General features: G+C 57.6%; 1 protein-coding gene across 1 annotated transcript; it reads right to left on the bottom strand.

The window, feature by feature from the left end:
- Positions 1-452: 452 nt before the first annotated feature.
- DACT3 (dishevelled binding antagonist of beta catenin 3) lies at positions 453-27,480 on the bottom strand. Its single transcript, XM_005283763.4, has 4 exons — positions 27,168-27,480; positions 5,425-5,536; positions 4,802-4,957; positions 453-4,430 (listed from the first exon to the last, which is right to left on the bottom strand). The coding sequence occupies exons 1-4, from the start codon at positions 27,384-27,386 to the stop codon at positions 2,752-2,754; spliced, it is 2,166 nt and encodes a 721-aa protein (XP_005283820.2). The 5' UTR covers positions 27,387-27,480; the 3' UTR covers positions 453-2,751.
- Between the last annotated feature and the right edge of the window lie 209 nt (positions 27,481-27,689).

The raw sequence follows: 27,689 nt of genomic DNA, 5'->3' as shown, positions 1-27,689 counted from the left end.
TGGGCAGCACCTGGCACGACGGAGCCCTGATCTCGGTCACCGTGGGTCTGGGCAGCACCTGGCGCGACGGAGCCCTGATCTCGGTCACCGTGCGTCTGGGCAGCACCTGGCGCGACGGAGCCCTGATCTCGGTCACCGTGCGTCTGGGCAGCACCTGGCGCGACGGGGCCCTGATCTCGGTCACCGTGCGTCTGGGCAGCACCTGGCGCGACGGGGCCCTGATCTCGGTCACCGTGCGTCTGGGCAGCACCTGGCGCGACGGGGCCCTGATCTCGGTCACCGTGCGTCTGGGCAGCACCTGGCGCGACGGGGCCCTGATCTCAATTGGGGTTTTCTGTGTGTTACCATAACAACAAATACTGCTCAGAAACCTGCCCCCTTAACTTTGTGGGTGCTTCAATCCCTGCCTCCCTCCCCCCACCCCCACCCCCCCGCCACCAGTAAAGTAGCACTTCCACAAATAACACTGATTTTTATTTACAAAAACGGGGTGAAGGGGAGAGGGAAATTATATATAGAAATACAAGACTGGCAGGGGGGTTTGCCACAGACTCCAGGGAGGTACCTATGTACAGCGCGGACTCCAGGGGAGTTACGTTACAAAATCAGAATAATAAATACGTTCATTTAAAAAGCATGCGACGTGGTGAACGTCGCTCCATGGAAGTGCTGGCCCAGCCGTTCCCCCGCTAGCGGGGCCGGGGTCTGCGGCAGGGGAATAACACCGTTAATTAGCTGTGTAGCGGGCACGGGTGTCTATTTCAGGGGAGCGATGTAATGGAACAGGCTGGATCTCCTTAGTAACCGGCCCTGGGCTCCCACCCCCTCCCTGGCAGAGATGAAACCCACACAACTGGGGATGGGAATTTTATCGCTGCTGAGATGGTGACCCTTGGAGAGGGATCCTTCCTGGTCTAGCCCCAGAGTGGGCACAACCCCGGGCAGGGGGAACCTCACGCCTGCACCCCAAATGCTGCCGAGTCAGTCTCAGCCCCGGCCGGGAGGGACCCCTGTCAGGGAGGGGGATGGTGAGCAGCGCCCGGGCTCCTGGTGTGAGCTGAGACCCAACAAACTAATTGCAGACGCGGAGACCGGGCAGCGTTACCCAACTGGGCGGGACTGGAACTTGGGAGGTCGAGGGGAAAGGCCCCTGTATCTCACGCCCCCGTCCTGCCCGCCACGTTCATCAGGGGCTCCTAGACTATTGGATGAGCTGCAGCGGTGGGAGCATGTGCGGGGGGCAGCTAGAGTCCATGCACCCAGGCATAGGCCCCAAAGGGAGAGGACGGGGGTGCCACCACCCTGAGATCTCTGCACCCTTAATCTGGCATGCCGAAGCCCTGGGGCATGATCCGTGGGTGCAGGGAAAGACAGAGGTCTGTCCTAACCCAGAAGCTGCTGTTAGCCTGGTGGGGCCCAGATCTCAGCAAGGCGATGAACACTAGTGGGGCACGATTACAGTGCTCGTGCCCCAGGCACGGCTCGGTGCCAGCCGCCAGGGTGTTGGCACAAGCCCACAGCGTCACCATTAACAGACCCGAAGAGCTTGTCCGTTCAGACACCATCACATCAGCGTCACAATCTCCTGGCTAGCGGCCCAAACACAGCTCACCACCCCATGCGGGGGGCGTCACCCCAGGGCCCACGATTTCACTAGTGCCCCGGTTTCACCGTTAGCGTCTCCGCTGCAGCTCGGCATCAGGGTTTTCCCGGTGCCATGATTTCCCCTGGGACAGGAGTGGGGTTGGCAGCGAGGGTCTCGCACCAGGAAGTGAGTGCTCACGAACAATGGTGAAGGGAAGCCAGGGCAGACTGCAGCTCCCCCACCCAATTCCCTCCCCAATTAATTTTAGCACCAGCTGCCCGGCCGCAATGTAACCCACTGACCCCTAGCAGCCAGCGCCCCCTGCCCCCTCATGGCATCCCCCTGCCCACGGAGACTGGTGGGGGGGGGCATCTTGCACCTCTGCTAAAAATGAAACCTGGGGGCTTGAACAGACCAGTTTCCGGCCTGACGTTTGCATCATGGGGCCGGAGAGGGAAGGGTTTGGGGATGAGGGGAGACAGGGGTTGCCACCCCTCCAGGATTGTCCTGGAGTCTCCAGGAATTAAAGATGAATCTTTAATTAAAGATGATATCACGGGATGAAATACATCCAACCAAAATTGGCAACCCTGGGAGGAGAACTGGACCGGCGGGAAAGGAGATCAAAGAGGCCCCAAAGCTGGGTGGGATGGAGGGATGACGCGCCCCTCCCAAGGCAAGTAGGAGTGGGGGGCATGAGGTGAAGGGGGTGCATGGATCCAGGGTGGGTCAGGGGCCTGGCAGGCTGGGGGGTGGAATAAGGGGTCGAGGGGAACACCCAGGCTAGGGCAGGTCAGGCTGGTGGTTGGGTCAAGCGACATTCCCAGGCTGAGAGTGGGGGTGGGCTGGATAATCCTTAAGGGGTTGGAGCAGGTTGGGAGAGGGTCACTCCCAGACGGGTAGGGTAGATGTGGGGGTGAGTCTAGCCCCCCCCAAAAGGCCACAGGGTATGGAGTGTGGTGGATCAGGCTGGAGGGGTATGGGTCAGGGGATACTCCCAAGCTAGAGGGTGGAGATGGGGGTGGGTCAGTGCCCCCCCAGGCCAGGGCGGTATGGGGCAGGGTTGGTTGGGGGGGGTGGAGGAGGCTGGAGAGGGTGTGCGTCGGGGGCAACCCCAGGGGATGGCGGGGGGGGGGGGAAGATTAGACCCCCCCCAGCCCAGGATCTCACACTGTCGTCATCACTTTCAGGGAGCCCGATCGGAAGCGCATAATCTTCTTCTTGAGGGCGTGCGAGGCCTTGATCTTGACAAAAACCTTGGGCCGCCCGCCGGCCTGGCCGGGCCCCGCGCTGGCGACCAGCTGCGGCGACAGCTGCTGGGGCCAGACCAGCCCGCTGCTCTCGTCCGTGTCGCTGGAGCCGGTGCTGAAGGTGGGCGAGCCGCCCTCGCTCAGGCTGGACTCGCTGTCGCCATAGGCCAGTCCCTCCTCCAGTCGGCACACAGGGGCCCGCCGCGCCCCGCCACCCCGCCCGCCCGAGCACTCCGAGTCGCTCCCGGCGTAGCCATACAGCACGTTGCAGGGGGGCGAGGCGGCACCCGGACCGCTCCGCCCCGCCCGCCGGCTCCGCCGCGGCTCCCCAGCGCCCACCTCCTCCTGGCAGATCTCCGCCGTCGAGCGCCACTTCCGATAGCCGGCAGCACCGGGGTGGGGGCGGCGCTGCCGGGACGGCTTGAGCACCACCTCGTCCCTCTCCACCGTGTGGTACTTGGCGCCTGAGGCGCCTGGCTTGTTCAGGAGGCTGTTCTCCGACTGGGAGCGCGCCGCCTTCTTGCCCCGGGGGGAGCCTTTCCTGGCACTAGCCCGGCGCCCCCCTGGCACTTCCCCCCCTTCCTCGGTGAAGCGGCACTTCTTGGGCATCGCCGCTGCCCGAGGCCTCTCCCTGGGCGTCACCGGGGCCCGCTCTGGTGACAGCTCCACCGAGCGCCCCTTGGTGAGGGGAGGGGGCTTCTTTTTGGCCCCTCGGTGGGCCTGCTGGGCACGGGGGGGCTGCTGGGCCGGGATGTACTGCGCCTTCACCATCTGGCAAGCCCCGTCCTCGGTGCAGGCCAGCGGGGAGCGGCCCCCCCTCTCCTCGTAGGGAGGGGGTTCCTGGCCATTCCTGGCGTGGGTGCCGTCCTCGTCCGGCCCCTCCTCGTAGTGATCCACCGACAGGGCAGGCCGGAGGTGGGCCAGCGCCTGCAGCTTGGGGGGCTTCTTGAGGCTGGAGTGGGGGGGGGCGTAGCCTTCGGGGGCCCCCTTGCCGGCCAGCGTCCTCTCGGCCGCGGCGTCCCAGGATGACCAGATCCGGGCGGCGGCGCCGGCCCCGCCCTCGTAGCCGCAGGGCGAGGGGGTGCTGCTGCCCCGCTCCATGGCCGGGGGGTGCTTGCGGTCCACCTGGGGGGCCAGCAGCTCCGAGGGCCTCTTGCAGACGCTGTTCTGGCGGGCCACTGCCTTGGCGGGCGGCTCGGCGTTGAGGCTAGTCCGGGGCTTGCCGCCCCGCGCCAACTGGCTGCGCCGGCGGATCAGCCGCGAGATGTAGCTCTCCACCTTGTGGCAGTGAGCGGCCTCAGGGTAACAGGGCAGCTCCTGCCCCCCGAACTCCTCCAGCCCCCCGGCCTGCTCCGCCCCATAGGCCAGGCCCGGCGAGAAGGGGGTGGCGTCATAGAGGCGGCCGCGGAGCAGCGGGTTCTGCATGGCCACGGCGTGAAGGGGACTGGGGTACAGGAAGGGGTCCAGGCTGTCCCGGGGCAGGAGGCGCGGGGGTGGCTCGGAGGGGTAGTCCTGAGAGCTGGAGTAGGGGGCCGAGTAGGAGCGGGGAACCATACCCCGCCCGGCACTGTCTTTGCCACTGCTGCCCACCTCGCCTGTGGGACAGAGAGAGACGGACTGAGAGACAGACCCGCGGACAGAGGGAGGGACAGACCCATGCAGGGAGGCTCCAGCTGATGCGGGCAGTGCTCGGCCCTCTTCGCTCCCATAGGGACGAAGGCAACCCCAGAGACAGGCCAACCCTGTTCGCCACCCCCCCAACTCTCCTCGGCCAGGACCCGACGGTCCCTGACAACCCATCCGGCCCGGTATCCCCCAGGACCCGACCCACAGCCCCCATCCGGCCCGGTATCCCCCAGGACCCGACCCAGGGCCTGTCCAGCCCCATATCCTTCCCTCCCCCCACCAGATCAGCAGGGCGACCCCAGCCCCGTGCTGGTCTCTCAGGAGCCAGGCAGCCGCTCACCCACGGACTTGGGGCGCTCACTGGCGTAGCTGCCACGCGACTCGGCCTGGCCGATGCGGGAGCAGGAGCCGGAGCTGGAGGGGAAGCCGGAAGAATCCCCGAAGCCAGAGGCCGGCGAGTCTGAGGCCACCGCGGACGAGGCACCCTCGTAGAAACCTGCAAGAGATGTCAGCTGTGAGCTGCGGGGGCAGCTGTGAGCTGCGGGGGGCAGGGATGGATTTGTGGGACAGCCATGGGGGAGCTGGGGGCAGGGAAGGGGGATGCAGGTGATGGGGGGAGGCAGTCATAGACCAGGCTGGAGGGGCAGAGGGAAGACAAGGAGAACTGGGGAATGTGTGGGGGGCACTGGCCCAGAGCAGTAGAGGGGACTGGTCCCATGTTCTGTGGGAACTGCTGATGGGGGCAGGTCGGGTCAGCTGACCGTGGACCTGCGACGGGGGATGGGAGCAGCCCATGGGGCAGCCAGCCGGCCCGTTCCCTGGGAGGGCCTCAGCTTGGAATCTGGGGTGTGAGAAGCAGTTCTGGGGTCCCATTTCCCTGCAGGGATAACCGGGGGTGAGGGTCAGCTGCATCTCTCCCCCGATCTGAGACACACCCCCATATCACACCACCGGGGTCCCTACCCGAGCTGGGCCAGCTGTCCGTCTCAGCCGCCTCCCCGCAGGCCTTTTCGGGGTACAGCCGCAGCCCCCCTACTTGCTGCTCCAGTTCCCACATCAGCCCGGGCAGCGCATCCTGGAAAGGAACCAGAGAGGGGCGGGATGTTAGCGAAGCATTGATACTCCAGCAACAGGAGACTTCCAAGACCCCCCATTTGGGGGAGGTTCCACTACCCCCCCTAACAGTGCCCCTCACCCAGAAACCACTGCTGCACGTCACCCCCTCAGCCCTCTCCCAAAAATCAGGGCTCAAACTGCCACCCCCCCATCAGCGGTAGATAGTCGGGCGGGGGGGGTCAGCTAGTCCCTGAGCGCCCCCACCATGTTTACATTCAGTTGAACTTTGCACCCTGGGGGAGGGGATATCATGGCGGGAGGGGGGATGTGCCGCAGACAGTCCACATGGGGGGTAGGGTCCGCTGGGTGACCTTTGACCTCCAGACAGATGGGTGGGGGGAGACAATGAGACCCATTTGGGGCTGTCGCTCAAACTCTGCTGGAGACAAAAGTGTGTGTGGGGGGGGGAGACGTCCTCACCCCAGGGAAGGGGGGGAGCTGACAGCTCCAGGGCTGGGGGGGAGGGAAACAGCTACCACCTGGCCCCACTGCATTGGGATACCCCAACCCCCACCCCCAAATATGGGGTGTGCAGCCGCCCAGGGAAACAAGGCCCAGGGAGCGAGGAGACGGGCCCCAGGCTCTCTACCCTGCCCCATAAAGTCGGGAAAGCAGGAGGCAGCCGGATCCCAGAACTCCTGGGCCCAACGGAGGTGGGGGGAAGCTTCCTGAGTTGCAAGGAGCCGGGGTGGGCGCAGGTGGGGGGGGGAGGGGGTCTGTGTTCGAGGCCAGAGCCAGTCGGGATGGGGCAGGGGAGAACAAGAGACGGAGAGAAAGAGAAAGGAGGAAAAGGAGGAGAAAAGAGAGGGAGAGAGAGAGAAGACGTCATGAAAAACACCTTTATTCACATCAAATTTCAGTAAAACTTTTAAAAAATGTTCAGAAATACCAAGACAGGAATAAAACAAAGCACAACACAGCCAGCGGACGTTAAACCCAGATCCCTAAAGCATCAGCGACGTGGGGATAGACAGACAGAAAACACAACAACAAAAGGAGAGAAAAACGAGTGAGAGATTGAACGGGTGGGGGAAAGGAGAGAAAGGAAAACCTCCCCTACCCCTCCAACATAGACCACCCTGGGGAGAGCTCCCCAGCCCTGCACCGGGGACACGTGCACACATACGCCCCCCCCCATCCCCGCTATCTCTGCTTCACGCCTGGCTGCCTTCCCCTCTGCCTGGGGTGAATTTCAGCTCAAAGATTGAGGGGGGGTTCATTTATCACGGCTCCTGGGGAAAGTGGGGGGGGGCGACACCTGGTCAGCGCCGGAGGAAATTAATTATTCCTCCTACAACGGCAACGTCAATGAATAAATTACAGCTCAGGGGGCTGCAGACAAAGGGGCCGTGGGGCGGGTATTCCCATCCTATCCCAGATCCACCCCCGTACTCAATAAATACAGCCCATGTCCCCCCCCCCCCCCCTTCACGAGTGACATTCAAAATCAGGGATTATCGTGCTGCTCTAGGGACATCTGATAAATCTCTCCACACCGCCACGGAAGGGACGATACCCCCCCACGTTCCTGACCTCCAACCCAGCACCTAACCGTCCCCCTCTGTTTCCACTGTCTGCCTCCCAGAGGCCCTCGGTGTCAGGCTCATGGGTGAAGTCCGGCCATTTTGTGAAGAGGCTGGATGTAAAAATGGCAAATTTCCTAACTATGCCCCCCACCTCAAAAAAACTGTTAAACTCTGGGGGGACCAGAGGGTTTGTTTTCTTCAGGTCTTTCGGCGTCAGCGTAGCAGGGTCTGGATAGCAGAGAAAGAGCAAGGCTGGTGAGGGAGGGGGAAGGATAGCCTAGCGGTCCGGGACTCTAGCCTCAGACTCCACCACAGCCTCCCTGGGTGACCTTGGACACAAGGCTCTCTGTGCCTCAGTTTCCCCATCTGTATAATGGGCATAACTGCCTTGCCTCACAGGAATGCTGGGAAGATCGTTACATTAAAGTTTGTGGGGGCCTCAGATGCTATATTAATGGGGCAAGAGCAGGACCTGAGATGATTGTTACATGGACTATCCAGAAGGGGGCAGCACTCACAAGCCAGGCCAGAATTTCCATTTAGCGACCTAAATGAATTGAGTGCTGAGGTCCCAGGTGTGGATGCTGGGCTTTGGAAAACCGCTGGCCCTCAATGGCCTTGGCCACTGGACTTTCTGCCCCATCAAATCCTCCAATGGCGCTAGTCAGGTTCTTATCCTACTATCCCACGCCCATCCCCACGGTATCTGGGCACCTTACTATAAGGGTGCATGTAGGCACCACATTAAGTACACATGTAAGGGCTGAAACGACCTGCATGCATCACCCATGTGTTCGCTGCACTTTTCCTCTGCCAGAAGGCCAGATTATCCAGCCATACAGGTCCCATGGCCGAACCGGCAGCCATCGGGGTTTTAACTGCTGTGTCGGCTAGCCCTGCTCTGAGCGAGGCTGTTGGCAATTTGACAGTCTAATCACTAAATCATGCTCCTCTCCCAGCGTGAGGAATGGAACCCAGGAGTCCTGGCTCCCAGCCCTCCTGCTCTAACCCACTAGACCCCGCTCCTTCCCAGAGCCAGGGATAGAACCCAGGAGTCCTGGATCCCAGCCCCCTTCCTCTTACCCACTCTGATCCATTAGACCCCACTCCCCTCCCATAGCTGGGAACCCAGGAGCCCTGGGAGTTAAAACGCCAGCCATAAAGGTCTGTTTGGTCCTCCAGCGTGGAAAGAATTTTTTTCAAGGGGCCCTATCAAAATAAAAACCAAATTATTGTCTTTGAGATACTGATGTCAGCTAAGGGTCTGGGCCCCCAACTGATGTAAATGGGGGTCACTCTCTTGGAGTTGGCCCAGCAACACTGGAATGAACAGAACCGGATCCTCAACTGGTGTAAGTCAGCATCACTCCATTGGAGCAAACAGCGCGGCACCAATTTGCACCAGCTGAGCTCCTGGTCCAAAGATTTTTTAAACCAGAAAACAACTTTAAAATCACCCCCTAGGAAGTGCCAGATCCCAGCACCCCCCTCCCCGTGGCTAGTCCAGGTATTTCAGAGGCAGGTGCAAGGCACTGCGGATAGGACCGTGACCAACTAACCCGCCTATGAGGGAAGTTCTCCCAGTCTCCATCCATTTGCAGTGGGATTATACCCCAAGGCAGGCGGATTTATATCTCATGTAAATTTTCATCCCAGCGCGTGTAGCCGCAACCGTTCTTATTATTCCTCTAAATGGCTAATCCTTTTTGGAATCCTGCTAAGCTCTGTAATATCTGGTGCTGGCACATTTCAAACATCTAAATCCACACACACACAAATGTGTTTGAAAAACCAATCCCTATCCACCTGCCAGCAGCCACGATTAGCCTCTGGTAAAGGATGGAGCTGAAAGATACATCCTGGGATACAACGGCAAGGAGCACTGGATCTGTGATTTGCATGGGTGTGTTATCGGCAGCCCAGACAGCGATGTCAATCGTTAAGGTTGTCTGACAGTTTCCATTATAAGAGCCTGTTTTCGGTTACTTATAACTTTAGCTGTTCAGGTTCAACCTCCAGCTGAATTTTTCTGGAAAGTTTCAGCTAAAACAGGTCAGCTGTTTTTGAGAACAAAGTTAGGGGGAAATACAGCGCTTGGGCCATGCTCCCCCCTCCCCCCAAAATTTTTTTTTCTTCCAGACATTTGGTTGAGAAGCTCTAGTGCCCCCATGCTTTGGGGCAGGGACTTGAAATCTGGCAGAGGAGCCAGGGATGTGCCTTCTGCTGTTCCCCTGAGAATCTGTCCTGTGTGCCAACCAGACTGCCCATGCACCATCCCAACAGAGCAACTGAACATGCTCCAGCCCAGGACTACAGGGGCTGCAGGACTCCTGAAATTGCTCCTTGGAGATGCTGGGGGGTAGCGGGGGCAATGCAGAACAAAGAGCAAGGAGATTCTCTCCGGCTCTCCAAGTTCTCCCCCTGTTGGCACCATACAGCATGGAAGAGGAGACAGCTGCCAGGCTGGAATGCAGAAGGGTGAGGAATGAGGAGGCTGGATGGGGGAACAGAAGAGAGGCAGGTAGGAAGAGGGAGTGGGATAGGAAGAGGACCAGTCATGAGCCTCAACATCACTCTGGTGTCAGCATATAGCTGTGAAACCCACAGTCAACACGTGTCTCTCCTCCCCTCTAGTGGCAGATCACCATAGAAGATAACAGCCTACTACTGCTACCAGGACTGCGCTGTGAATCCAATGACCCCAACCCTGATGACACCCCGCATGTGTGGGAGGATCAATATGGCTTCACAGGATGAAATCCTCTCCCCTCCAATTTTTAAAATCATATGAAATCACATTTATAAAAAAAAACAAAAAAAACTCTGCATTAAGAGGCCTTGGTGTATATTTAAATCTAGCCTACTTTCCTCCTGGCTTCGTGGCTAAGATTAGTTGCAGCGCAATATCAGGCAACCTGCCTCAGGGAAATGGATCTGATCTGGTTAGAGATTGCAAAGATCCTATTTATGCGCTGGGTTTCCTGCCTCGCTCAGGAACCCTGAAACACAGCTGGGTTGTTTTCACTCCGATTCTAATCAGTTCCACTTCTTGCCTCTCACCAGCACAAGGCAGCAAATATAATCATGTACGCGATACTTGACACCTCCAGAATACTGTATAAATATTAACCCTCTCTGCTCCCCAGCTCCGCGGTTTCCCTGGTTTTATACATTGGGGAAACTGAGGCATATTGACTTCCCTACAACCAGAGAGTCAATGGCGGAGCTAGGAATAGAACCCAGGAGTCCTGGCTCCCACTCCCTCCCAGATCTGGGAATAGAACCCAGGAGTCCCGATTCTCACATCCCTGCTCCTCTAGCAATTAAATCCCATCCCTTCCCCTTTAAAACTAAACATAGCTTGCTCCGCTCTCCAAAAGAGAGCTCAAATGAGAACCAGGTGTGGGGCTCCTCCACATTCATTCTGCACAGCGCCACTGCTCTGAGCTATCCCTCGCTGAATTAAAGATCGGGCCAGGGAGAGCGTATGGGATAAATTACAGAACAGAGCCACATACAGACATCGTGGGGGGGGGGGGGGGGGGGGAGGTGGAATACATTTAGACAGGACGCCCTGGAGCCACAGTCAGAAAGGCAGAGGAATTGTGACAATCTCAGCTGTACTCGGGGTTCTGTGAAGAAAGGGGAAGGCGATCTGGGGTGGGATTGGTGGAAACTCTGCAGGGAGTGACTACAGGGGGGTGGGGGGCTGGAGCTCTACTGTGGTAATTCGGAGATTTTAAGCTGAGAAGGACATCATTCTGATCAGCCTGTCTGACCTGTATAACCTAGGCCAGAGAATCCCACTTCCAGCCCATATCTTGTGGTCGAGCTAGAGCGGGAAAGAAATGTCCGATTTCAGCAGAAAGCCTCCAAGCGGTGGAGAATCCACCACTGCCCCTCAATCAGTTGTTCCAATGGTTAGTTCCTTTTCTCCAGCTTCAGCTTCCAGTCACTGCCTCTTGTTATGGCTTGTCTGGTAGGTTACAAGCCCTTTACACCAGAGATCTCCCCCTGTGATGCTTATCCACCCAGACCAAGCTGCCTCCTAGGTGTCCTTTCACTAAGCTAAATAGACGGAGCTCCCTCCCTCTCGTGCTGGGAGGCGGCTTTTCCAGATCTCGACTTGCTCACCTCTGAACTCTCTGTTGAGCTTCCCCGCCCCCCTCCTGTCTGGAGTGTGGACACGCTATCCCGGTAGCTGTATACAGAGGTAACGCTGGGGCTTGGTCAGAAAGCACAAATCCCCGTCCGCAGAAAATGTCAAGGTTTCGAAATTTGTTTTTATTTCACACTGGAACGAACGGAGACCTTTTGAAATTACTCACAAAAACACCATGGGGGGGCGGGGGAGGAAAGAGAGAGACAGACACACACACACAGAGAGAGAGAGAGAGCCTGGAACAGCCAACAGCCCAGAGGTTAGGAGGCGTTCCTGGGATATGGGACACCCAGGTTCAAGTCCTCTGGGAAAGGACTGGTGTGAAGAAAGGGACTAGGGAAGCGCTATTTGCCCCTTCACATCACACAAGAACCAGGGGGTCCGCCCAATGAAATTAATAGGCAGCAGGCTTAAAACAAATAAAAGGAAATATTTTCTTCACCCAGCGCACAGTCAATCTGTGGAACTCCTTGCCAGAGGATGCTGTGAAGGCCAAAAGTATAACTGGGTTAAAAAAAGAACTAGGTAAGTTCTTGGAGCACAGGTCTGTCAATGGCTATTAGCCAGGATGGTCACGGGCACAACCCCGTGCTCTGGGTGTCCCTAAACCTCTGACTGCCAGAAACTGGGACTGGGCGACAGGGGATGGATCACTCGATAGTTGCCCTGGTGTGTTCATTCCCTCTGAAACACTTGGCATTGGCCACTGTCAGAAGACAGGATACTGGGCTAGATGGCCCCTTGGTCTGACCCAGTATTGCCATTCTAATGAATAGAACCCAAGAGTCCGGATTCCCAGTCCCACCTGCTAAGCACTATCCCTGTTTTACAAATGGGGAAACTGAGAACATAAGAACGGCTGTACCGGGTCAGACCAAAGGTCCATCTAGCCCAGTATCCCGTCTACCGACAGCGGCCAATGCCAGTGCCCAGAGGGAGTGAACCTAGCAGGCAATGATCAAGTGATCTCTCTCCTGCCATCCATCTCCATCCTCTGACAAACAGAGGCTAGGGACACCATTCCTTACCCGTCCTGGCTAATAGCCATTAATGGACTTAACCACCATGAATTTATCTCTTTTAAACGCTGTTCTAGTCCTAGCCTTCACAACCTCCTCAGGTAAGGAGTTCCACAAGTTGACTGTGCCCTGCATGAAGAAGAACTTCCTTTTATTTGTTTTAAACCGGCTGCCTATTAATTTCATTTGGTGACCCCTAGTTCTTGTATTATGGGAATAAGTAAATAACTTTTCCTTATCCACTTTCTCCACATCACTCACGATTTCATAGACCTCTATCATATCCCCCCTTAGTCTCCTCTTTTCCATAAGACATACTAACTTGCCTAAGATCAGAAAGCCAATGGCAGAGCAAAGAATGGAACCCAGGAGTCCTAACTCCCAGACGCCCTTGTTCTAACCCCCACGCCCCTCCTAGAGCAGGAATAGAACCCAGGCGTCCTGACTCCCAGCCCCCTGCTCTGACCCACTAAACCCCACCAGAACTAGGAACAGGACCCAAGGGTCCTGACTCCCCCTGCCCCATCCCGCTCTAACCATTACTCTCCACTCCGTCCCTTTAAAACTAAACATGGATTGCTCAGTTCTCCTGCCTAGAGCACTAGAATGAGAACCAGGCATGCTCCAGCCCAGGGAATTGAACCGGTGTCTCCCCTTTCCCCGAGGAGCGCCCCACCCACCAGGCTGGAGAATCAGCCTCGATCTCACCCCTTTGTAGAAGTCATTAACTAGCCACTGGGCCAAAAAGAGAGACTGGGTAGCCCGGTGGTCAGGGCGGTCGCTAGGGATACAGCAAACCAGGTTGAAGACCCTACTCCAATGCCAGCCAATCAGGGCCTTGCACTTGAAATGGTTGCTCAGACGGTTTGTCGGGTCGAGGATGGGATTGACAGGGTGCGTCTACACTGCATTGCGAACCTGGGTTTGTGGACCCCGGCCCGTGCACTTGGCCTTTCCAAGCCCATGCTTGAGCATCCACACCGCTTTGCAAAGCTTACAAGTGCTGGGCCAGGGTCTCTCAGCCATGCTAACACGTCCACACGGCACTTCGTGTTCTGCAGCCCGACTTGGGCTGCGTCCACACTGCAAAATGATGGGGCTCGGGCCTGAGTCACACCAGGAGCAGGGCTTGGATGCACTCCACTAGCAGGGTCCTAGGTGAGTGCTTGCTGACCCAAGCCAGAGCAATTTGTGTGTGGACACAAGGGGGGGGGGGCATTGGGCTCAAACCGGAGACAGAGCCTGGACTGAGTGTCCAGTATAAACGTGCCAGACGACAGCCACCGTGACCCCTCGGTTTGTTTCGGACCCATTGCTTTCCAGGATATAGTCCCCCCTGTAGTTGCATTCTTTGCTCCTAGACACACGATCTTGCATTTGGCTGCATTGAAACGCATGTTTGGATGTTGGAGCAACAAGGAGACAAAGACACAAGCCAGACCTCGGCAGAGCCGTTATCGTCCAGCTAACGGCCGTAAGCAGGGAGGTGGGCGCAGCGGAGCTAAAGCAGAGATCGCAGCAACCAGAAATGGAAAAGTGCCGTCAGATCCCATGACTTCCCGAGCGCCAGGGCTTGGCTGAATCCAGCCGGATAAAACTCTGCGCCTTTCACGGCTCAGGTCAAGGTTAAAAAAGGGTTAAAATGTAGAATTCAGTTAAAGTAACCTCAAAGCAGCAACCCAGCTTCCCGCAGAGCCAAGGGCCAGGCTCTGGACGTGTGGCGAGCGCAGCAAATGGATGGTGGCTTGGATGCCGTGCGAGTCTCTAATCTGCATGCCACACAGGCGCAAGGAATTTGGCCTAGGACCTGCTGGGCCGGATTCGACCAGCACCTCATCTAGCGCAGTATTGTGAGGCCCGATTCCCAGCTATCCTACCCCCTGTGTTTGTGGCAGTGATGATGGGAGGTGGTTTTAAGCCCTTTTGCAGAGTGCCCCCCCCCCGCCCCGGTCATATTCTAGGCCTCCCCCAGCCCCCGAGTTAGCTAGTGCAGCCTCAGGAGAAGCCCTTGCGGGGGAGGGACTCTCAAGGGGCCGTTTCCACCCATTTTAAGTCCGGCGCAGGATAAAAGGCCTGAGCATGCCCGAGCATTGGAACGGTGTCTGTGACAGCCACAGCTGCTTCCGAGGAAGGTGCAAGAACCGGTCTTCCTGCCCCCCGCCCTGGTGGGCAATGATGGAATACCCGGCCGAGAGCAGAAGTTCCTGACAGACCCCTGGGTTGGCGTAAGCCCTGACGCATGAAGGCTTATATCCCTTCTACCAAAACTTCCTATTCTTCTTTTATATGGAAAACTTGTAACCCTTCCTTTAAAATCCTGCTATGCTCTTGGCCTTAATAATATCATGTGGCAGGGAGTTCCATAGGATACCACAGTAGGGGTTTCTCTCTCTCACTTCCTGCCAGGTTTCAATGTTCCACCCTTCACCGAGCCAGCCGCCAGAGGTGGCTTCAGATTCATTACACTTACTAGCAGAGGCTGACCCAGAAGAGCAGAGACAGGGGAAGCATCCCAGCCCCCATTCTCGTCTCCCGTAGTGGCAGAACGGAGGCATGGGCTGGTCTCGCTAGGTCTTTCCGCCCCCCTCCCCCATATTTCAGATCAGCATCTGGCTTGCAGGTTTACCCCTCTGGCTAGTAAATCTCCCAGCCTGGCCATATTGGCTAGCACATCCAACATTGCACTAGCCTGGGAGGTAGAAAGGTTGGACCACCTAGAGGCAACCTGGCTCGGTGGATAGGGCACCAGTCTGGGAGCTAGGTGCCCTGGCTCCATTTCTGGCTCTGCCCAGACTATATGGCGTTGGCAAATCACTTCTCTCTGCTTCTCCTGCCTAGACTGTGAGCTCTTTGGTGCAGGGACTTTATGGCCATGCACCGCCTGGCACAATGGCCCCTGATCTCCACTAGGTGGTACTGTGATATACAGTGATAAATACTAATCCAGCGTTGCCGATTCTTGCACTTCAAGACCCAGCTCCCGGAGTCATGGGAGAATATCTGCTTCCATTTTTTTTCCTTAATGAAGTAAGGGCTTGTCTAGATGAACTGTTAGCACGCGACAAGCTGGAGCGTGAATCTACCTGGCGGTAACCTGCCATGCACTGACTGTCCCAGACTGCGCTTTGACCTACCCCAGATCTAAGTCTGTAGGGCTTGTGGTAGAGGAGACAGAGCTAGAAAATGGGATGCCCTAAAGGCTCCAGAAGGCAAATGGAGAGAATCCCCCCCACCCCATTATTTGGGAAAGTCTGGTGATAGCGTAAGGCCATCTCATGACTCTGGGGGGAGCTGACATGAGTTTTGGGGCTGGCACCACCCTACAGCTGAATGGGGAGCAGGGGGAGCCTCACTCTTCACCATGAAATCTCACAGGGCACAGGAGGGCAGGATCACAACCCCCATTTTACCGCTAGGGAAACTGAGGCACAGCCACTCACCCAGTGGCTGAGGCAGGAAGAGAACCCAGGTCTCCTGAGTGCCAGGCCAGCATTTTAGCCACTAGGCCACACTGCCTCCACCTCAGGTGGTAGCAGGGCAGGCCAAAGCACGAACTAAGTAGTTAGTTATTGCTGGTCCCCGCGGTGCAGTTCAGCGCAGATTGCTCTCCTCGCTGTTACAGCGAGCTCCTTTAGCACACCGGATCCTGATAGCCAACCGCCGCCAAGGGGATTGCAGGCTATAATCAGTTAGAGCTTTGTATCGGTTCCCTCTGTCTCGCTCTTGCGTTCCCTTAAAGAAGCTGCCGCTGCGTGTTCTCCCCCGCCCTCCCCCCACCGCCAAGAGGAGAGGAGATGACGGACCATAAAAGTCTATTGGAGGGAAGCACAGCTCCCATTTCTCCACAGGAAAATTCCTCTTGGACAGTCAAGGCTGCTTTCCTGATCGGAGAAATGGGGAGGCTGTATTTAAAAAAAAAAAAAAAAAGGAACAACGGTTGGAGACGTACGTTGCACACACGTGTGTAAAAAACACCCAGCACAGAGGAAAGCGCATGACCCATAGGCCAATGTTTCGCACCAGCGTTCAGGACTCCTGGGTTCTATTCCCCATTGTGTGGGAGAGTGGATAGAGCCAGGGAAATTGAAAACCAGGACCCCTGGGTTTATTCCCAGCACCTAGAGGAGTGGGGTCTAGTGGTTAGAGCAGAGGATGCTGGGAGTCAGGACCCCTGGGTTCTATCCCAGCTCTGGGAGGGGAGTTGGGCCTAGTGGTTAAAGCAGCAGGGCTGGGAGTCAGGACCCCTAGGTTCTCTCCCCAGCTCTGCCACTGACTTCTTGAAGGACCTTGGGGGAGTTGCTTTCCCCCTCCATGCCTCAGTTTCCCTTCGGTAAACCAGGGGGTGGGGCCGTACTAACCCGCTGTGCACCCCGTGGCTGAAAAGCGTCATACAAATGGCAAGCATTAAAGGATTTTTAAAAGGAAAAGGACTCAAATAAACTTCCTGTTGCTTATAAGTGCGTCATCCCCATCCCCTCCGTTCGCCTCGGGAACGGAGGGCCAGGCTTACAAAGGGATTTAGAGGCCTCAAGATGCAGAGAGGCACCAAGCAGGATTTTACAAAAGGGCCTGACCAGTTGAGGTTCCTAACTCCCCTGGGCCGTCAGTGGCTTTAGACTGTTACGCACCAACTCTGCCCTGGTGTAGGGGAATAGACAATGAATGATCCCACCTGACTTACAGGACTGGAATTTCCTAAGGGAAGTAGGCATGTGAATTCCATAAGCATCTAATTCCCCTAGATTATTCCCCAGCCATAATTTCTGGAATGAGGTTTAAATCGTTAGAACAAGAGCTTGTTAAAAAAAAAACTACCCAGGTGCTCCCATAGCAACATTTAATTCCTGCAAAGCTTTCACTTGGCTAACGAGGAAAAGAATTACAATTTTGTTGGGGCGGTTAAAATTAAACCGCCGATTTTGACGAAGGACGAAATTTCTCATCTTCTACGCTTGCAAAACCAATTTGTAAATGACCATTAATTCGGGGCTGGTACTGATTCCTAACTCACTGGGGGGGGGGGGAAACAGAACATCCTTTCTCAGAACAAAAACTCAAGGTTGGCTTCATTTGATGGAGTCTTGAATGAGCATTTCTAGGATCCAGAAGGGACCATTGTGATCATGTGGTGTGACCTCCTGGATAACCCCAAATTAATTCCTGTTTGAACTCCAGCGGATCTTTTACAAAAACATCCATTCTTGAAGCTTTGGAGGTGTGGAAAGGATCTTGGTAGAGACAGCCTAGGTTTCTTACCGGCAGTTCCACGATTGAATTTCTTTAATTAGCTAGATATGAGGAAATATATATATATGGGGGAGGGGGCGGAATTTCTCTTATCGGGTGGGTATTGGGGGTTGCCTATTTTTCTTTAATACCAAATGCCGTTGTGTGCCCTATTCTCTAAGTAGTCTTGGGCCGGGGCACGTGATAAATAAAATCTGAATACATGTATATTTCTCTCCACAGAAGTGCGCGTGGTTTATATACCTAGAACTGATTTTTCCCTGTTCGGCTATGGAAGACCTTAGAGGGATTTGCACTTGAAGCCTGGATCCAGAGGACTTTTGAAAAACTTCCGGAGCTGTTACACCATTGATTCTCACAGGAGTTACGCCATGGATGATTTAGCCACTGCTATACTTAGCAACATCCCAGGCTGTGCATTCAGCATCTTCTCGGCGGCTTTCCGCCCCCTCGGTAGGGTTTTTTTTTTTTTGCCTTCTTAATTACAAAGGATATTTGCATAAAAGCAGATTATTTTGTTCCTGCGGCATTTAACAGCTGCTAATGCCTCCACCTGAACTGAAACCACAATCAGTGGCGTGGCACGGTGTGGTAATCTTTCCAGCAACCCACTGACACGCTCAAGAAAGATAATCTGGAGGAAGGTCTGTGGTAGCTCAGAACTTCCCACCAACAACAGGGATAGAACCCAGCACCTTCTGCCACAAAAGCCCATCTGTGCTGAAGGAGAATCTCCCACAATGTAGGTGTTAGCAGTACAGGGCTTATGACACTCAGCAGAGCCGTGCCAAGTCTATCCAGAAGACGGCAATGGTCTGATATTGTTACACTGTTTCCCTAGCAAATCTCAAATCTTTTCACAAGCTGTGCATACACACTCAGCAGCAGTCAAATGCAGCCACCTCTGGGGGGAGGAGTACACAGCACAGGGGTGGGGTAGATTTTTGGCCCATGGCACCAGAGCAGACCCCTGCCCTTAGATTTTTTTAAGCATCTATTCAGAATTCACAAGCTCTCCTCCTTCCATCTGGGCCTGCTACTCACCCTCCAGTCTCAAGGCAACAACGTTTCTGGCAATGAGGCTGGCCTCGGGTTTTAAGGCAGCAGGAGACAAGAGTTCAAGTCCCAGCTCTGTCACAAACGGTCCCTGTGTGACCCTGGGGAAACTGAGGTGCAGCACTTGCCCATCTGTAAAATGGGGTGTTGTGAAGATCAGGCGCTCAGTTACCATGGTGATGGGCTTGCACAGTTGCCACGGTGATGGGGCCATACAAGGACCTAGCTAGACAGAAGCGCCATGTGTGATCCTAACGCACAGGGTACGAGAAAGGGACACACTGAGCTGGAGAGGACCAGACTGGGGGGCAGTCCTTGAATATGCTTCCCCAGCTGAGGAGGGTGACCAAGGTCCAAGAACACATCAGAAGCTCTCCGGGCTGGGTGATCCAACTAATGTCACTACTTTGGGGTTTCCACGTTGGCTTCATTTTTCTTCTTTCTTGTTTTTCTTGTCGGAGATCAGGGCCCCAACGCGCCGGGCGCTGCCCAGACACACAGTGACAGAGATCAGGGCCCCGTCACGTCGGGCACTGCCCAGACACACAGTGACCGAGATCAGGGCCCGTCGCACCGGGCGCTGCCCAGACACACACCGACCGAGATCAGGGCCCCGTCACGCCGGGCGCTGCCCAGACACACACCGACCGAGATCAGGGCCCCGTCACGCCGGGCACTGCCCAGACACACAGCGACCGAGATCAGGGCCCCGTCACGCCGGGCGCTGCTCAGACACACAGTGACCGAGATCGGGCCCCGTCGCGCCGGGCGCTGCCCAGACACACAGTGACCGAGATCAGGGCCTCGTCACACCGGGCGCTGCTCAGACACACAGTGACCGAGATCAGGGCCCCGTCGGGCCGGGCGCTGCCCAGACACACAGTGACCGAGATCAGGGCCCCGTCGGGCCGGGCGCTGCCCAGACACACGGGACCGAGATCAGGGCCCCGTCGGGCCGGGCGCTGCCCAGACACACACCGACCGAGATCAGGGCCCCGTTGTGCCAGGCGCTGCCCAGACACACAGCGACCGAGATCAGGGCCCCGTTGTGCCAGGCGCTGCCCAGACACACAGCGACCGAGATCAGGGCCCCGGCACGCCGGGCGCTGCCCAGACACAGTGACCGAGATCAGGGCCCCGGCACGCCGGGCACTGCCCAGACACACAGTGACCGAGATCGGGGCCCCGTCGGGCCGGGCGCTGCCCAGACACACAGTGACTGAGATCAGGGCCCCGTCACGCCGGGCGCTGCCCAGACACACAGTGACCGAGATCGGGGCCCCGTCGGGCCAGGCGCTGCCCAGACACACAGCGACCGAGATCGGGGCCGCCAGGCGTTGCCCAGACACATGGTGACTGAGGAGGGGAGGGGGTAATGGGGTCTGTTTTGGGGTCAGATAGGGCAGGGGCTCCCAGGAGGAGAGGGTGTGATGGGGATCTGTGCTAAGGTCAATTGGGAGGGGGCTTACTGAGGGTGGACAACAGGGTCTGTCTTGAGGGCTCTCTGGGGCTGGGGGAATAACGGGGTCTGCGTTGGGGTGACATGCAGAGGAAGATCCCTGACGTAATGGGGCCCGTCCTGGCACCAGCAACCTCCCTGCCCCATCCATCCCGCTAGCTACAGCTCGCTCCCTCCCTCCCCCGCCAGTCCAGGCCGGAGTTTCGCTCCTTTCGGCACAGCCCCCCCCAGCCCAGCGGTTATGGCCCATAAGTAATAAAGCAGAGATAAGGCGCAGGAGGGAGCGGTGGGGGAAGGGAGGCTGCGCACCAGGCAGGAGCCTGCCCCCTTGCATCCCTTCAGCATCCCTCAGCGGCCAGGAATGGGGGTGGGGGGGGGGCAGGCAAAGCGAAACAGCTCCAGCCAGCCCAGCCAAGGGGCCCAGTCTGCCCCCAGCAGCTACCGCCAGGCCCCTGACCATGCAGCTGTCGGCTGCCACCAGGCCTGCCTCATGCCGACAACTCTCAGCCCTCCCCCATCCCGCTGATTTAAAGTCCAGCGGGAAGTGGGGGGGGGGGGTTGGCTGGCTCAGCTCCCCCTCTGGAACCACGGGCTCACCCCCTGCTTCTTGCTACTCCCTTGGCAGTAGCTTCGCTTCAATTCTGCAGCCTCCCCACCCAAGATCGCCCCCCACACCCACCCGCGCCGGGCGCTGCACCGTCTGAGCAGGATTATTACCCCTGTTTTACTGACGGGGAGAGCGAGGCACAGGGAGAGGCAGCACTTAGGGTGACCAGATGTCCCGATTTTATAGGGACAGTCCCGATATTTGGGCCTTTCTCATATATAGGCTCCTATTTCCCCCTACCCCCATCCCGATTTTTCACACTTGCTGTCTGGTCACCCTAGCAGCACTTTGCTCAAGGATCCCACCCCCACAGCCCTCAGCCTCAGTCGTGAGCCACCAACAGCTTCTGCCTTTGAAGAAACGAGGAGCAGAGAGGAGAAATCAGACTCCGAGCGGAAAGGCAGCTCCAGCCGGAGCCAGTGGGGCGATGTGTGTGCGGGGTGGGGGGCGGGGAGCGGGGGGGATGGACGCTGCAGCCGGGGACGCGTGGCTGGGCTTTGCTTTGTCTGAGCATCTCTCCCAAGGAAACCCTAAACCGGGGCCGCTCCGGACGCCAAGCCGCAGCCTCGCGCACCGTCATGTCTCAGGCATGAGCCGACCTCAGCCCGCCGGCCGCCGGCCCATTCCAGACGGCTCACGTGTTTCTCCCCCACCCCCGGCAAGACTCCCACACGCCCCAGCTCCGTCTGGAAGGCAGGGGACCGACGAGGCCTGCCAGAGCGCATGCCGGACGGCGCATCACGGGAATGGCCAGGCCAAGGCTAAAGACACGGACAATGCTAGCCACCGGCACTCCCCTGAAGAAGTTCACCACACCCTGGGGGCGGGAGGGGGGTGTCCTAACTTCCATCAGCCAGGGCACCTCCCTGAGGAAGTTCACCACACCAGGCTGGGATGGTGTCAGAAGCCCCCCTCCCCTACACACACACACATATGGGGGGTGGGGAGCACAGCTGTATGGGAAACAGATTGCCCGTCCCTCAAGAATTTTCTATTTTTCCTGTCCCGAATTGGGAAGAAAAGTCAAAATCCTGAAAATTTTCACCAACCAGCAATCCAAGAAGTAGTAGTCGTAGAGGAAACAGAAGCAGAAGAAGACTGGGTCCAATTGAAAGGTTTTGTGTTGATTGAAAGCTTTTTCATTCTTATCTGCCTTGTTTACATTCCTCCCCCCCAAATTAAACTTCAAATTTCCCTTTTGCCCCCCCCCCACCCAAAAAACCCAACAACCTGGAACTTTCTCATTTTGGAAAATGTGACGACAGGGACGTGGTGACAATTCCTATCCCCTTCCCCCCACCAAAAAAATCAGGAAATTTGTCAAAACCAAAAAAAAAAAAACTTTCCCACAAAAAATTTGGGTTTTGACGCATCAGCGTTTCCCAGTGGGGGGGGGGAGGGGGGAAATTTTGTTGAAAAACTCCCAACCTTCTCTGAGGGAGGAAGGCGCCTCCCCATCTCGGGAATGGACCCCAGCCCAGCCAGAAGATAAAGATCAAAGAAGGGGACGGGGGGAGGAGAAATAGGATGGTTGCGTGCGTGACCCCTGCCCAACACAAGAGGGGGCGGAGTCATGGCACAGGGGCGGGGCCAAGGAAGTGCCCTATGTGAGGTTGGGCCCAGCACTCTGGATTGCTTTGCCCTGGCCCTGGGGTCTAGCTGGCACTGCTCAGACGCAGCTCACCACGCCACTGACACACAGTCAAGATGGGAGGGGTGTAAGGAAGACACAGAAGTCCAGGCAGCCTGTTCTCCGGCTGACTCATTCCCTCCCCACCGGAGCCCAGACAGTCTTGGGGTGACAGGAGGACTCGTCGGCCCATTATCCCACCGCCGGAGCAGCGTTATCAGCACCAAGGCACGCAGTTTGTTTCTGCAGCAGGACGAATTCACCCAGCACTCAGCATCCTGATCTGACTGCAGCCTCGTCCCCGGGGCCACACAGCTCCAGGGCCCTCCCTCCCCTGCCTTCCCTCAACGCAAGGTCCAAGGAACAGCCTCCAGACCAGCTCACCCCCGCCCCACCAGAGGATCTCATCACTATGCAAAGCAGACGCCTGTCATTGGCTGCTGGCTGCTCGCCCCATTAATCCCCTGCTGGAAGACGCTGCCGGGCTTTTTGACAGCAGTTCCGCAAACGTGAAGTCGATTTAATTAAATCGGGGGGGGGGGGGGGGGAAAAGAGAAAAATCTTTTTATTAAATCAGTAAATAGCTGGCAAAGCCGGAGCTGAAAGGGGGGCAGGGATGGGGGGCAGAGATGTACCAGGCCCAGCAGAAACCCCATAGCCCTGGCAGCAGCAGAAGGGACCAGTAATGCCAGCCCACAGTTTAGGGGTCCAAGCGATATCTGGTCAGCGATGCAAAGAGCTCCCACAGCTGCACAGGCCAAGCTGTGAAATCAGCAAGATAGCACATCCAGGGCACTGAAAATACAGAGCACCTTGCAAGAGGGTGGGGGGTGGTTAGAGCACAGGAGTGGGGGGAATCAGGACTCCTGGGTTCTACCCCCAGCTCTGGGAGGGGAGTGGGGTCTGGTAGTTAGAGCAGGGGGGCTGGGAGTCGGGACTCCTGGGTTCTACCACCAGATCTGAGAAGGGAGTGGGGTCTGGTGGTTAGAGCAGCAGGGCCTGAGAGCCAGGACTCCTGGGTTCTACCCCCAGCTCTGGGAGGGGAGTGGGGTCTAGTGGTTACAGCAAAAGCAATTGGTGCCTTGAGTCTTGGGTTCTATTCCTGTCTCGGACACTGATTTGCTGGGTGATCTCAGGGTATGTTACTCCCCCATCTGTGCTGTGCCTCTATTTCCCCCCTATATGTAGAATTCACCCAGGTCACTGCTAGGAGGAAGATCACCAAGCCACTCAAGTCCTGTAGCTTCCCCTACTGCCGCAACGTTAAGAGACACTAGAGCATGGGGGTGGGGATGAAGATATTTACTACATGACGTCAGCCCAGCACCCTGCCACCAGCACCAGTCAACATCCGAGGCTTCCGAATCAGCCATGCTACTGGCTGAATGCGCTGCAGGGGCAGTTGAGGAATCCCCTTCCTGACCCTGCTCCAGGGCCCAGCTCCTGCCCTGGAGCATGACCTTGACTACTCTAACTCTCCCGGCATGGGCAGCAGTCTGGAGCACAGCACAGCAGTGCTGTCCATCTGTCTGTCCTGCTGCGACAGGGAGGGGCCGAGATGCACCCAGGGAAGCACTCCAGTGAGAATAGCTTTAGCTATTACCACTTTCCAAGAGGTAAGCTGGTCCCGCGTGCCCAACAGACACCTTTGCCCAGGACTTGTTACACAAAGAGACACAAGACCCACACAACATCCCCCGACCCCACTCCAGGGCCACTGGGGACAGTTTGGTTTGGTATTGCAGGGTCTTAGGTTAGAGCCAGCTCAGAGGTGGAACAGACCCTACCAACACCTACCCCGTACACCAGGGAAAGGCAGCCTACCCCATTCCTCTCCCCCAGATATAGTCTCCACAGGCCAGAGAGAGACCTGCCCCACCCAGCACTCCCAGCCACAGCCTGAGCTCGGAGAGGCAGGGCACCACAGTGAAGAAGCTCACCCCACCGCTGACCCCTTTCCAGCTACGACACCGCACTGAGGAAGCTCACCACAACCCCAGCCCCTCCCTGGCTAGGACAGCGCTGCAAGGAATCTCGCCACACAACCGAAGTCCTAGCTGACTCCGGCACAGTGACATTGGGGTCACGGAGGAACCTGATGACGGGACAATCGCAGGTTTTATGAGCGATGCCCCCCCCCTTTTCAACTCCCAGCCCACCTGCTTTCCCCTCTGAGCAGGCGGAGAATGAGATGGGGGAAGACGCAGGCCATGCACCAGAGAAGCTGACAAGCTCTGACAGACAGACAGACACCCCGCGCCCCAGAGAGCTTTCCATAGCACTACAATGAAGTTAGTGGAGCAAAGTTGATTTATGCCAACTGGGGATCTGGCCCCACTGACTCCAATGGAGTTACAGCCAATTTACCCCAGCTAGGGATCCAGCCCTGCACTGTAAGGTCTCTGGGGCAGGGACTCTTTATGGCTTGCCCGCATAGCGCTCAGCACAACGGGGCCCTGATCCCCAGTTGGCGCCCCAGCTACGGCGGGACTAAACACCAGTCAGACCTCAGAGGAACACCTCACCTGCCGTCTCCGGCCTCCCCCTAGCTGCCTTGTGCCAGCACAGCCCCACAGCCTGCAGGATCTTCCCTTCCACCCGCACATGGAGAAGACAATAGGTGCTTGGTCTAATCGGTCAATGACAAGACAGCCCTTCCCCTGCATTAGCACGGGGACTGGGCACAGACTGAATTCTGTTCCTGAAGATGCCAAAACAGAAATGATCAATGGTCTGTTGAGTGCAGTGTCCCCACCACCCCCTTCCTTGCTGCACCAGAGCAGACCAATGGGCCAGTCTAGATCCACATTCTCTCCTGGATGGCATGGAGGAAACGGACCTAACTGTGCACTCGGATTGGGTGCCTTCCTGACCATTAGCCAGTGATCAGCTCTGAAGCATGAGGGTGAGGTTTTGTATTAAAAAACAATCTTCACTTTTTTCCAACTCCTACCCAAGCAATGTGCATTGGTAGCATCCTGTGGCAGGGAATTCCACAAGTTAATTTTGTGCTACACAGGAGAGCATCAGTGCTGGAACTAGAGATGCTGGGGGTTCTGCCACACGCCCCGACTTGAAGTGGTTTTCATCATATACAGGGTTTACAGTTGGGTTCAATAGCTCTCGGCACCCCCACTATAAAAATTGCTCCAGCATCATTGGAGGAGAGAATTAATTTTCTTCTACTTTCAGTTTATCGCTTCGCAATTTCACAGGCCCCATTTTCCCCCTCGCGTCTATCCAGAGGTATCAGGAATATCCTCCTTTCTCTAGCTCTCAGGAAAACCCTAACACTAAAAGCCCAGTTGCTATTATACTTAGTGGGAGATCTACCAACTAATGCCTCATGGTCACACAATAATTCACTACTTTGTTGCTTACCGGACTCATGTTCCAAAAGCAGTTTAAACTGCAAGCCCATCCAAATCAGGAAGAAAAGTTGGCCCTGGGTTGCTCCTGTTGGGAACAGAGCCCTTGAGGCCTGACTCCCAGTCTCCTGCTCTAACCACTGACCCCACTCGCCTCCCAAGGCTAGGGATAGAACCCAGGAGTCCTGGTTCCCAGGTTCCCTGCTCTAACCACACTGCCATAGAGAAAACACACAAAGATCAACAGATTCCAACCACAGGGCAGGGGACAACGTAACCTAGGACATGGTGGTGCCATCAACTTGAGTCAGTCCACAGGCCAGGCGCAGGGGCTCCCAGAGACCAGGGGGTCTGAGATGTTTCCATGCAAGTTAAATACACAAAGGAAGGGGAGAGGAAGCCTCCTGCTCACCTGCCGCAGGAAAAGGGGGCTCCCCTACCCCTAGAAAACACGAAAACTGCACAGCTGGGGGCTCCCACAACCCCATAGACCCCCACACTACACAGCTAGGGGCTCCCCCCACACCCACTCAGAACAGCCTCATAAACCTCACACCCCCCAACAGCCTTGTACACCCCCCACTGAACAGCTGGGGGGGGTCCCCCCACACCCCTATAACAGCCCCATACATCCCATAACTGCCCCATACAGCCCCCCCCCACACACACACACCACACAGTGGGGACTGCCCCCCACACCAGCCCCATTTACCCCCACATCGCACCGCAGGGTGCTGTCCGCTCATCCGCAGGCCAGCCCCATGCACCCCCGACACCCCGCACAGCTGGAGCTCCCCGCACATCCCCATGCACCCCCTACACCCCGCACAGCTGGAGCTCCCCGCACATCCCCATGCACCCCACACACCCCGCATAGCTGGGGCTCCCCGCACATCCCCATGCCAGCCCCATGCACCCCCAACACCCCGCACAGCTGGGGCTCCCCGCACATCCCCATGCCAGCCCCATGCACCCCACACACCCCGCATAGCTGGGGCTCCCCGCACATCCCCATGCCAGCCCCATGCAACCCCCACACCCCGCACAGCTGGGGCTCCCCGCACATCCCCATGCCAGCCCCATGCAACCCCCACACCCCGCACAGCTGGGGCTCCCCGCACATCCCCAGGCCAACCCCATGCACCCCCCACACCCCGCACAGCTGGGGCTCTCCGCACATCCCCATGCCAGCCCCATGCACCCCCCAACACCCCGCACAGCTGGAGCTCCCCGCACATCCCCATGCACCCCACACACCCCGCATAGCTGGGGCTCCCCGCACATCCCCATGCCAGCCCCATGCACCCCCCACACCCCGCACAGCTGGGGCTCCCCGCACATCCCCAGGCCAGCCCCATGCACCCCCCACAGCTATGGGGAGGCCGGACACAGCCCCCTGGAATTAGCCCGACCGTGCCCAGCGAGTCCCCGTCCCGTCCCGTCCCGGGACCCCCACCTCGGCCCCGCCGCCCCCGCTGTCCGGACCCCGTCCCCAGGCGCTCCGGCCGGGACTCACCAGCTGCTCCTCGGGGGCCGGCTCCCCGGCGCTGCCCGGCTCGGGCTCCCCGGCCGCCTGCTCGGCGGGCTCGGTCCCGAGGCGCAGCGCCTGCCGCACCCGGCGCTCCTGCCGCTCCCGCAGCAGATGGAGCTCGCAGAGCCCGGCCAGGCTCCCCTCCAGCCAGCCCCGGAGCCGGCCCCGCTCCGGGCTCACGGGGAAGGAGAACGCCCGGATCATCCCCCCGGCTCGGCTCCCGCTGCTGCCCCTGCGGCCCCGGCCAGCGCAGCCGAACCGCTCCGCCTGCGGCAGCTCGGCGCTGTCACCGCTTCATCTGCATAACCCCTCCCCCCCGCACAGCCATTGGCTCGCCTGCCCGGCCGCATCTGCATAGACACCCCCAGCACAGCCATTGGCTCGCCTGCCCGGCCTCATCTGCATAGACACCCCTCCCAACACAGCCATTGGCTCGCCTGCCCGGCCTCATCTGCATAGACACCCCTCCCAACACAGCCATTGGCTCGCCTGCCCGGCCTCATCTGC

This window comes from Chrysemys picta, chromosome 17, assembly GCF_011386835.1.
Source record: "Chrysemys picta bellii isolate R12L10 chromosome 17, ASM1138683v2, whole genome shotgun sequence".
Taxonomy (NCBI): Eukaryota; Metazoa; Chordata; order Testudines; family Emydidae; genus Chrysemys; species Chrysemys picta.
The sequence above is the reverse complement of the archived record's forward strand: the minus strand, read 5'-3'. Positions and strand labels throughout refer to the sequence as shown.

Bases quoted from the DNA above. Each gene is read 5' to 3' on its own strand.
- DACT3 (XM_005283763.4), bottom strand. From the start codon at position 27,386: ATGATCCGGGCGTTCTCCTTCCCCGTGAGCCCGGAGCGGGGCCGGCTC. The intron at 4,958-5,424 runs GTAGGGACCCCG...CATCTCTTGCAG, and splicing joins GGACAGCTGGCCCAGCTCGG to GTTTCTACGAGGGTGCCTCG. The intron at 4,431-4,801 runs GTGAGCGGCTGC...TCTGTCCCACAG, and splicing joins TGAGCGCCCCAAGTCCGTGG to GCGAGGTGGGCAGCAGTGGC.